The sequence below is a fragment of the Gigantopelta aegis genome, chromosome 3 (assembly GCF_016097555.1).
Source record: "Gigantopelta aegis isolate Gae_Host chromosome 3, Gae_host_genome, whole genome shotgun sequence".
Lineage (NCBI taxonomy): Eukaryota > Metazoa > Mollusca > Gastropoda > Neomphalida > Peltospiridae > Gigantopelta > Gigantopelta aegis.
The window spans coordinates 62,782,372-62,795,187 of NC_054701.1; the positions used below are offsets into that span (position 1 = coordinate 62,782,372).

Below are 12,816 nucleotides of genomic sequence, written 5' to 3' on the forward strand. Positions count from 1 at the left end.
ACGTGTGCAGGACCCTTCTTGATAAAAAAAAAAAAGGAGAAAAGCAAATCAGGTTTGACAGGATGAATCAAACAACCTCCGGAAATCAAACTTACGGAGATGACGATGTTTTTTTGAGCGTTGCCGAGATTATACTGATCATGGCAGATATTTCTCTTATCATAATCATAGCAGTGGGAAATTCCTTAACGGTGGTCGCTGTGGCTCGTTACAGGAGACTCCAGAGTACCAACAACGTCATGATTGCGGCTCTGGCCATAGGAGATCTCATCATGGGGCTCGTGTACACACCGACGAAAATTATGTACAGCACATGGCCGGACCTGTTCGCCTCCAGGGTACCGTGCATCTCGTACATCTTCAACACGCATTTCTCGTCGTTCTGCGCCGTCTTTGGTATATCGATGCTGTCTATAGAGCGGGGATACGCGGTCAGTTTCCCGTACCACTACCATTCCGTCATGACGATTCGGCGATCCGTCGTCTTGAGTTTGTGCGCATTTGCGGTTATCATCTGTCTCAATCTCCCAATGTTGGTTGGATTTGATCATTACAGTGGCCAAGACTGTTACGCGCCAGCCATTTTCCCAAATGCCTACTTAAGGACTCTCATTGCCGTTGGTGTAACAGTTTTAATCCTGGGGTTCGTGGCATTTGTGCGAGTATTGGTGGCAGAATTTCGGCGCCAAAAGTTTTCAAACATTTTGAGCGGACAGCAGTTGAAGCAGCAGATTTCGTCCGTGAGGTGCAGACTGATGTGCGCCGTGTACGTGAGCTCGCTCGTGTTCTGGCTTCCTCACCTGACGTACTACTTCTACAACACGTTCACGAAGCAGACGAGAAATGTGTTTGTCTTCAGGATCCTGTCCATATCCGACCTGTGCAGCTCTGCGGTAAACTTCTTCATATACGGTTTTAAGAACAGTAACTTTAGATCGGCCTACAAACGACTGTTGGGCCTCGCCAAGAAAACGTCAGCGGTGACAAATCTTGAATTCTCGACCACGGAAAGGCAGTTAGAAGTTGAAGGTGATAAAGTCTACACTTTGAAGCCGACTTGTACTTATTCATCTCGACATTTACCAGTACCTTCGAGTTAAAGCTGCAATCTTGTGCATACATTTATTGTTTGTATGTATTGATGTATGAATATTTTTATAGCGTATGGATCTCGGGTTTGACTATTACATATGTACATGTGTATATAGATATTAACGCAATGGCGCAGGGGATAATTAAATCCTTTCTGACCTCACAGATTGCTGGGACTCGAACCTGTGGCACCACATTACCTGCACTTTGTAGACTTACCACGGTACGTTTTCGGCTATTGAGTCATTCTTGTATGTCTGTCTGTATGGATGGATGGATGGATGGATGGATGTAAAAAATGTATCTATGTATACGTTATACATGTATGTATACGTGTGTGTGTGTGTGTGTGTGTGTGTGTGTGTGTGTGTGTGTGTGTGTGCTTACAAAAGAAAGTTAAAGTTTGTTTTGTTTAATGACACCACTAGAGCACATTGATTTATTAATCATCGGCTTCTGGATGTCAAACATTTGGTAATTCTGACATATAGTTTTAAGAGGAAACCCGCTACATTCGTTCCAAATTTTATGTCGAAATTACTTTTTTTTTTTTTTTTTTTAAATATTATTAAATAGTCCGATCCTCTCTTCTTTGTCTTATTTATTTTTGGATTGTCCTTCTAAAATGTTCCAAATTATATAAATATTCGGCCTGAGCAGTCAATTCTTTTATTTTTGGCTTGTTAACTTTTAATTTCATTTTTAAAAATCTATTAACTTTTTAACTTATTGCTATTTTCAAAATTTTACCCATTTTCAACTCTACCCGCCCTCCCCCCCCCCCCCCACACACACACCACACACACACCTGTGCCAATCGCTGATCACTAGCGAAGTCAGAGATTGTGCCCGGCTGAGACGTGCTTGAACCGTAATTGGATATGGGCACGTTAATATGTTATCCAGTCCAATCCTATCCAACTTATTTTAAAGTGTATTCACCGCTAATACACACATTTCATTTAAATACACATAGTTGCATACAGACCCGCTTGTAAAATAATCGTTGGTCCGCGCGCCTGTATCCTCGACTTCAAATTATACAAGCTATAGAAATTGGGGTCGTCACTCGCCCGATGTCATATCGTAATGATACCCAGAGTATCGCCAGAGGCGGATCTTGGAGGGGGGGGGGGGGGGGGGGGAGAGGCGGGGGCGGGGCCCCTCTAAATTTTGCGACAGTTATAATTTTATTATATATTAATTTTCATTTTTTACGATCCCCCTCCAAATCTCCCCCAAAGTTCCCTTGGCATTCAGCCTCATGTCATTGGGATTCCCCCCCCCCCCCCCCCCAAATGGATTTTCTGAATCCGCCACTGATCGCACCTGTTCTGACACTAAGTATGATATTTGTCTGATGTAATCAACACAGCATGCTGCTATCACTAACGCTTTCATCTTCGTTTTTTTCAGTGCTGGAAATTGTAAACATCATAAAGTTTTCTTTGTAAAAAAACAGCTATGATACATCTAACGAATGTAGCACGTGGTTTAGAACAATGTGTGTCTGAAATATTGTTTATGAATAGTATATATAATTCTATGTTTAACAGATTTTGAGATTTATTATTATCATATTATTTAGTATGTTCATGCATTAAATAGACCACAATACGTGGCACAACTCATTTATACTGTTCATAAACGTACGAGGCAGGGGGACGGGGGCAACTTCCCCCTAGTGCTAGAGCAAATCCTCAAATTCGGGCAAAAAATTATAGAGATATTCGAGCAAAATGTGCTAACCTGAGACCTTTTTACCATGTATTTCTACCATTCTACCCTCAAAATTAGTTGTAATCCATGTAAAAATGTGTAGTGATTCGTTTGCAACCCTATATAACTGGTTGGTAGTAATGCTAATATGAATAAATGTTGTTATCCAGATTCGGGCATTTTCGTTTAATTCGGGCAAAAACCAGCCTCTCCCCCCCCCCCCCCCCCCCCCCTAAACGAATTGGAGCCCGTACGCCTATCATACTGTTCATGTATTTATGAATAAACTGATTTGATTTGATTTGATTTGATTTGTTTTGAAATATTACATTTGTAAATTTTACATATATTAAATGTAAATAAGCTTTTTTATTTATTGTCTTGTATGCACTTGTTTGAGCAAGGTTGCGTTTCTACTCTTTGAGCTGTTACATGTTTATTGTATGATTTGTTATTATTTTGACTTACACAACCGTTGGTGAGAAAATCACTTCATGGGCTACTCTTTTCGATTAGCAGCAAGGGATCTTTTATATGCACCATTCCATAGACAGGATAGCACATACCACGGTCTTTGATGTACCAGTCGTGGTGCACTGGCTGGAGTGAGAAATAGCCCAATGGGCCCACCGATGGGGATCGATCCCAAACCGACCGCACATCAAGCGAGCGATTTACCACTGGGCTACGTCTCGCCCCGTACATTTTAAAACAACTCGCTGTAAGATAAATGGCATCTAACGGCCACTCATGTATTATTATCTAGATACAGATTATAGATCGTGTAATTTATATTCCTTTTATTTAGCACACACACACACAACACACACACAACACACACAACACACACACACACAACACACACACACACACACACACACACACACACACACACACACTTCGCATAAAAAAAATATCTGTATATATCTTGCACACGGTATATGTTTAACAGCATTAATTATTTATTGGTCGTTAATAATGAGTCTATTTGCGCAATTATAATGTGTCCACACGAGCCACAAATTTAAAACATTTACAAATTTACTGTTGGTTTGATACCATTTTATTTGGTACACAGGAACATTTTTAATGCGATATCTTCTGTCTTAAGGAAATATAATATAATATCTAAAACAGAACATAAAGTTGATGGTATAGAAATTTCCACTGTTGTTGTACCATAATCTGTCGGACACAAAACGAATTGCTACAATATTTGTACATGCACGTGCCTGTACACGCGCACGCACACGTTATCATTAAATAAATTCTGAGATAGTTCATTTCTGTTTAAAATTTTCACGTTTTAATATCTGTTCTATTCATGATTATATATACTCTTCAAAAGAAGAAACGCAAAACCACATTGTCGTAACATTTGGAGAATTGATTTAATTATTGAATGGTGAGTCCGATAATTACCAAATGTTGCAGGATTGTTCACAATTCACTCTAGTCCATTGTGAGTAAGTGATAGGACACACCACCAAGGTCAAGGTCATCTGGAGTCAATACCGGGTGTGGCCTCCGCGTGTGTTGACAACTGCCTGGCACCGCCTGCCCATTGAAGCAACCAGAGTACGGATGACGTCCCGGGGGATGGTGGCCCACTCGGCCTGCAAGGCTGCTGCCAGCTCGGGCAGGGTCTGGGGCTGTGGTTGTCGCTGTCGGAGGCGTCGGTCCAACTCGTCCCATAGATGCTCAATTGGGTTCAAATCCGGTGATATCGATGGCCAAGGAAGGACATTAATGTTGTTGTTCTGTAGGAAAGCCGTTGTGAGACGTGCTGTGTGAGGCCTGGCGTTGTCATGTTGGAGCACTGCGTTGGCGTTGGCCATAACTGGAACGATGTGTGGCCGGAGGATCTGGTCAATGTAGCCCTGTGCATTCAGGTTGCCCTGCACGTGGACCAGGTCAGTTCTGCCAGTGTGTGAGATGGCTGCCCACACCATGACACTACCCCCGCCGAATCTGTCCACTTCCTGCACGCAGTTTGCCGCATAATGTTCACCACGACGCCTATACACGCGACATCTTCCATCATGACGTCAGAAATCGGGACTCGTCACTGAACCACACCTGTCTCCATCGCAGTTGAGGCAATTGTCGATGAATCTGGCACCACTGCAGTCGGAGTCGACGGTGTTGTGGTGTTAAGATGACACCTCGAACTGGACGTCTGGCACGAATTCCTACCTCACGTAGGCGGTTCCGTACGGTCTGGTCGGATATCCTGCGCAAACCTGGTATTGCTGCGGCTGTGGAGGTGGCAGTAGTCAATCGTTCCCGAAGGTGGCGTACCCGGATGTAGCGGTCCTGCCCGGGGGTAGTGACCCGTGGTCGACCGGATCTAGGGAGGTCACGTGTTGATCCATGTTGCTGGTAACGGTCCCACAGTCTGGAGATGGTGCTTGGGGACACATGGAATGCCCTGGCAACGGCCGTTCTGGATTCGCCTGCGTCTAGTCGGCCGATGGCATTGTTTCTCTGCGGTTCACTGAGACGTGGCATGTCCTGGATTGTCAACTGTCGGCCAGAACGTGCAGACAACGCACGTGCAGTGGTGACATGGTTTGCACGTGGCTGCGTTTTTGCGAATATTCACATTTTGGAACTTTATTGTACAGTAGCTGCGTTTTATGGAATGTAACCGTGGGAATGTGTTTGGGACATGCAATGACCTTATATTCACAAAGCATGAACCGGTAGGAAACATAAAATCGGAGTTATAACCCATTTGTACCCTTTTGCGTTTCTTTTTTTGAAGAGTATATTATCATTAAAATAACCACTTTGTTACATTTCTTATTATTCCAGCAAAGCTGCATAAGTAGGCTTACATAATAACAAGCCTTTTTATTTGTTTATTGTTAAGTTGTATTTAATATTGTCATATTATATTGAATTGATATTGTCATGTTGCATTATGAATAAAGGTTCACGTGAACCTGGAGTTTTCTTTGTTTTAATTTTGATATTCAATTAACTTTTTCTTGCAATACTATTGTTTAAAACATTTGCAATTATTGAAGCATGCATTCTTGAGATTATATGTCCAATAACAACTTGTGGATTCTGTCTATAGTGCACTTATTTAATTTTCCAAATTTCTGGGACACTATTGATGGAGTAAAAGTTTGAGATCATGGCCGACCATGAGTATCGCAGTTCAATCCATGCTTATTGATATTGTAATTCAAATATACCCTACTTATTTTGAAAAGGATCTTAGTTCCAGGGTAGAGTTCCTTGAAAGTAGGGCCTCCACGAGTCCCAAAGATTGGACTCGAGTACTCGAGGGTCAAACTCGACCCGGACCCGAGTACCCGATATTTGCACTTGATGATGATGAGACTAAAGAATGAAGTAAAATAGCATTATACATCTTAATTCCAGCGCTGAACATCGATGCCAAATCATGCCATTGTATTGCATTCCATACATTTGACTTTTGTTTTCCATCCATGTCTCACAACAACTCTATAATATAACCGGCGACAAGCATATAATATTATGGCAAAATGACATAAAAATAGAATTAAACGAGGGTACTAAGAGTCCTGTGAACGGATTCGAATCTTGCTGGACTCTACCCGTGTCCGAGTACTCGTGGAGACCCTACTTGAAAGTCTTTGTTAGAAGATATGGGATGGGATCTAGTTCGGTCAACTGAAGCGCTTTAGGTCGAAGAATTGATTCTCCTCAATAAGTACTATTCTCCGATAGTTCTTCCCCCAACCCAAACAGTGCTCCACAACTGGTATATCAAAGGTCGTCATATGTGCTGTCCTATCTGTAGGAAAGTACACATAAAAAATCCCCTATTGCTAACGGAAAAATGAAGTAGGTTTCTTCTGAAGACTACTTGTATAACAATGACATTCAACAGCTAAAGATTAATAAATCAATGTGCTCTATTGGCGTGATTAATCAAGACAACATTTTGTTACATGCAATTCCATATCCAGACGACGTTTCCTTGAACAAGTAAAAACATTATTTCAATTCCAAATGACCCTTCGTCTCGCCTATAAAAACACTAATCCATGTCCAAATGACCTTTCGTCTCGCCTATAAAAACACTAATCCATGTCCAAATGACCCTTCGTTTCGCTAATAAAAACACTAATCCATGTCCAAATGACCCTTCGTTCCGCCAATAAAAATACTAATCCATGTCCAAATGACCCTTCATTTCGCTAATAAAAACACTAAAACACTATTACATGTCCAAATGACCTTCGTTCTGCCAATAAGCCCTCATTTCACGTCTAAACGACCCTTCGTTCCGCCAATAAAAACACTATTCCTTACCTGTACAAATGGCACTACGTTCAACCAATAAAAACACTATTCCATGAGATGCTTTATTCAACCAATACAATTCCTATTCCAGGTCTAAATAACCCTTCAATCAACCAATAAAACTCCTATTCCAGATCTAAATGACTCTTCATTCAACCAATAAAATCCGTATTCCATGTCTAAATAAGCCTTCATTCGACCAGTAAAACACATCTGGTACAGATTCAAATACCAAAACATATAAAATTTGGATTTGGATGACTGTTATATACTCTTCAAAAGAAGAAACGCAAAACCACATTGTCGTAACATTTGGAGAATTGATTTAATTATTGAATGGTGAGTCCGATAATTACCAAATGTTGCAGGATTGTTCACAATTCACTCTAGTCCATTGTGAGTAAGTGATAGGACACACCACCAAGGTCAAGGTCATCTGGAGTCAATACCGGGTGTGGCCTCCGCGTGTGTTGACAACTGCCTGGCACCGCCTGCCCATTGAAGCAACCAGAGTACGGATGACGTCCCGGGGGATGGTGGCCCACTCGGCCTGCAAGGCTGCTGCCAGCTCGGGCAGGGTCTGGGGCTGTGGTTGTCGCTGTCGGAGGCGTCGGTCCAACTCGTCCCATAGATGCTCAATTGGGTTCAAATCCGGTGATATCGATGGCCAAGGAAGGACATTAATGTTGTTGTTCTGTAGGAAAGCCGTTGTGAGACGTGCTGTGTGAGGCCTGGCGTTGTCATGTTGGAACACTGCGTTGGCGTTGGCCATAACTGGAACGATGTGTGGCCGGAGGATCTGGTCAATGTAGCCCTGTGCATTCAGGTTGCCCTGCACGTGGACCAGGTCAGTTCTGCCAGTGTGTGAGATGGCTGCCCACACCATGACACTACCCCCGCCGAATCTGTCCACTTCCTGCACGCAGTTTGCCGCATATCGTTCACCACGACGCCTATACACGCGACATCTTCCATCATGACGTCGGAGCAGAAATCGGGACTCGTCACTGAACCACACCTGTCTCCATCGCAGTTGAGGCCATTGTCGATGAATCTGGCACCACTGCAGTCGGAGTCGACGGTGTTGTGGTGTTAAGATGACACCTCGAACTGGACGTCTGGCACGAATTCCTACCTCACGTAGGCGGTTCCGTACGGTCTGGTCGGATATCCTGCGCAAACCTGGTATTGCTGCGGCTGTGGAGGTGGCAGTAGTCAATCGTTCCCGAAGGTGGCGTACCCGGATGTAGCGGTCCTGCCCGGGGGTAGTGACCCGTGGTCGACCGGATCTAGGGAGGTCACGTGTTGATCCATGTTGCTGGTAACGGTCCCACAGTCTGGAGATGGTGCTTGGGGACACATGGAATGCCCTGGCAACGGCCGTTCTGGATTCGCCTGCGTCTAGTCGGCCGATGGCATTGTTTCTCTGCGGTTCACTGAGACGTGGCATGTCCTGGATTGTCAACTGTCGGCCAGATACAGAGGCCAGGCAAGCGAACACCCTGCACTTTTATACTGTCGGTGTTCATGTTGCACGTGCAGACAACGCACATGCAGTGGTGACATGGTTTGCACGTGGCTGCGTTTTTGCGAATATTCACATTTTGGAACTTTATTGTACAGTAGCTGCGTTTTATGGAATGTAACCGTGGGAATGTGTTTGGGACATGCAATGACCTTATATTCACAAAGCATGAACCGGTAGGAAACATAAAATCGGAGTTATAACCCATTTGTACCCTTTTGCGTTTCTTTTTTTGATGAGTATATAATGGAACACACACATGTGATACAATTTTTTTTTTTTTTTTTTAAATGCAATTGCTCAACAATACAGCAGAATATATGAAACTCAAGACATTTGGTGTATTTTTAAACATTTATTTCAACATACAATTATAACAATGTAAATGCACTTCAGTGATAAATTCATATGGAAAAAAATAGATGAAGAACATTTGATATCAAGATTTTTTTTAACAGATATTTTGAGAGCTATTTTAAACAGTAGCTTAGACATAAATATATAAATATAATCTCAATTACGTTTCAAAAATATATTTAATAGAATCACTTTGTGGTTTGGGGTGTTAAAATGACAGACTGTCAGACACGTTGGAATGATATTTGAAATGAGAGAGACACAGGATATTTTATTCAATGGTTTCAAACGTAATGTCTTGGCATCCATTGAACCAAAGTACAAAGTTATGACAATTTTAACTCTTTTAAAGATTATTTTTGTGTATATAGTCTGTAGTTTGGGAAAAAAACCACCTACATTTTATGGTCAATTTGGGGTGCACCAGGGGCCTAATTCACTAAACTCTCGCAACTTTGCGATCTCACAGTGCAATGCTAAAAGACTTATAAAGAGGATGCTTTGTTGTCTAGCAGAGCCTAAGAGAGCTTTGCAAATTAGGCCCAGATCTGCTTCATGGAACATTTGCTGTAGAAAACCTGCTGTCGCCACTTCATGGGCTACTCTTTTCGATTGGCAGCAAGGGATCTTTTATATGCACCATCCCATAGACAGGATAGCACATACCACGGCCTTTGTTGTACCAGTCGTGTTGCACTGGCTGGAGCGAGAAATAGCCCAATGGGCCCACTGAAGGGGATCGATCACAAACCGACCGTGCATCAAGTGAGCGTTTTACCACTGGGCTATGTCTCGCCCCACTTTGCTGTAGAAGACTTCCATTGCATATCACCTACAGTTTGTGCCACAACATTCAACATTCACAGAAAACAAGACTATACAATATATTATCAATGCATAAACGCTCCTTATAGTAGTGTGTTTAAATATGCAATCTCAAGTAATAATAATAAAGCATTTCAGCTTAAGTAGATCATTCTTTTTAGGTTTCTTCACACGACTGTACCTTGTTAAATGTCAGTACAGAAGATAACCTCTCTAAACCAAATACACCTTATAAATAATAACTGGACGATTTACTTGATATCATGGGTGTCCGGTTTAGAGAGGTTTCACTGTATTTGTGAACTGGCCTCGGTGGCGCAGTGGACTACAGGCTGGTAGGTACAGGGTTCGCAGCCCGGTATCGGCTCCAACCCAGAGCGAGTTCTTAAGGGCTCAGTGGGTAGGTGTAATGCCACTACACCCTCTTCTCTTTCACTAACCACTAACCAACTAACCCACTGTTCTGGACAGACAACCTAGATAGCTCAGGTGTGTGCCCAGGACAGCATGCTTGAACCTTAATTGGATATAAGCACGAAAATAAGTTGAAATGAATGTATTTGTGTGTTGAATCAGCAAATACTTTCACAGAAGTAAGGGTGTGTGAAAGTGTAGCTTTAAATAAACATCTTACATATTGTTATATTAATACTGCTGGTTAGGTGAGATTCATGAAGTATTTATCAACACATACATTGAGTCCCTCTGGTAATGTGTTCCACCATATATTAAATGCAAAATTTAAAAAAAAAAAAAAAAAAAAAAAAAAAAATATATATATAAGGTACTCCAAAATGTTTATTCCAAGTCTAAAACTAACCCTAATCCTAAACCTAATGTTCACACTGTACAAATAATTGGAATCAAGTATTTTAGCTGTAATAAAATTACATTGCAGCCAAAATATTCTATGCTCGGAACATTATACTTAAATATTATGTACTATTGCTGTGTGTATAGGGCTTAAATGTATTAATATACAGTGAAACTCCTCTCAACTGAACACCCTTAGCACCAAGTAAAAAGTCTGGTTATAAGAGGTATCCGGTTTTGAGAGGTTTTCTTCTGTACAGATATTTAAAAAGGTGCCACGAAAAATGTCCGGTTTTTGAGGGAATTCCGGTTTACAGAGGGTCCGATTTTGAGAGGTTTCACTGTATTATAAAATTTAATATTGTTTTAATTTTTGGACTGCCCGATATAAAAGGCGGCTAAATTAATGGTAATTTTTTTATATTTGGATTTTTTAGTTTAGAACGAACGCGTACATAAATTTATGAAGTCCCATATTATATTTTTGGAGTAATAATCAAAATTGTCCCTATAAATTATCTGCCCCGGGTTGGGTCCCTGGCTATCCGGGGATCGAACTCTGGGGCGGACATGCTCGAAACCTCTGTGGTATATGAGCATGGTAAAAAGTTACGCAATGCAACTACTGCCGTCAGAAGCCAATTGAGAGTAGTCAGGACTCAAACCTGAATACCATGTGCAAGGCCTCTCAGACTATTCTAAGGCACTTCTTGTATAAATAAGAATTCTGCAGATTTCAATGTCATCGTCTACCATAAAATATTTCAGTGCACTGTGACGAACAACCATAGGCGCAACCATAAACCAAGTTTCATTGACCTTGGACTTATAGTTTGTGTGAAACTGATTTAAACGCAAAACTTTTAACATTAAACTTTATTGAAAAAGTTGATGCTGCCATCAAAAAAAGTAGTACCTATATCTGGCCTTTTTACTTCGTAAGGCCGAGAAAAATAAAGAAATAAATATAATTTTTGCATCGTTATCATTAAAACATTTTTTAACCATTAATAGAAAAAGAGATTCAGCTAAAGATGGGTCATCAGACCAGTTGCAGTGTTCCTATGTATGGTCAAAATCTGGGAATTATTACCCCCAATGTATGCCTTTTGTATATCCCTTCACCAAAACACATTCCATCCCTCATGATAATTGATCCTCCCACATTTGAAAATATAAGTAGGAATGGAAATTGTATACACTTCACAACATGGAATTCAAAATATTATAAATGTTTATTACTCAAATGTTTTTTAAAAAAAGCTTCAAAATTCAATCAATGTTAAAATGTAATTCACTAGGCATCATTTTATAAAATGTATATGGTTGTGAGCTTATGTGAGCAAATCGCATGCCCTTGTACCAATATCCCCCTCCCCTAGCCCCATCTCCCCTGGACAAACAAACTTTATGTATGCCCCCTTAATGTACCAGGAAGCATTTTCCCACTTACATCACTTAATTACAAATAATAAATAACATGTCAATAAATATTCATCCATATATCCAAGCCTGTATAAAACTATGAAAATACACATAAATAATGAAATGGCAAGTTCTATACTTAAGATGTATTGCCACAATAACAACATCTTGTGCATCAGTAACAATCATGGAAATGTCTTAAAGAAACTGTCGTATATTTGCTGCCATTGTTACACATTTCCCAGGCACGTGTACAGTAATTTTAGCAAGGGGGTCTAGACTGCAGCAATTGAAGATTATATGGGGGTCATGCTATTGGTTAAATTTCATTTTATTTCCAAAAATAGAATTTTTTCGTACATACGAAATTATCTGAAGACAAAATCCAGTTTGGGCTTCTTACAAATATTAAGATGACCTGAAACACATTGAATATACAGACACTGATATTCAACACCAAAAAATATATTTAATATGTAAGTTTAATCGTAGAAATATTTTATCAGTCGGAAACATCTTACAAGGCAACAAACTCAGGAATGTCCCTTTCAGAAAAATGTAGCGAGTTTCCTCTGTTGACAAGGAATCAGAATTACAAAATGTTTCACATCCAATAGCTGATGATTAATTAATCAATGTGCTCTAGTGGTGTCGTTAAACAAAACAAACTATAACTGATATTGTAAAGAAAATGTATTTAATTGTTTCTAGGTCTGATGTCGGGCAAGTCCAATTTCCAAATAGGGGTGCGATGC

General features: G+C 40.8%; 1 protein-coding gene across 1 annotated transcript; it reads left to right on the forward strand.

The window, feature by feature from the left end:
* Positions 1-62: 62 nt before the first annotated feature.
* On the forward strand, positions 63-1,100 carry LOC121368769 (neuropeptide Y receptor type 2-like). The gene has a single exon (XM_041493516.1). It carries the CDS (start codon positions 63-65, stop codon positions 1,098-1,100), a length of 1,038 nt encoding a protein of 345 aa, XP_041349450.1.
* The last annotated feature ends 11,716 nt before the right edge of the window (positions 1,101-12,816 follow it).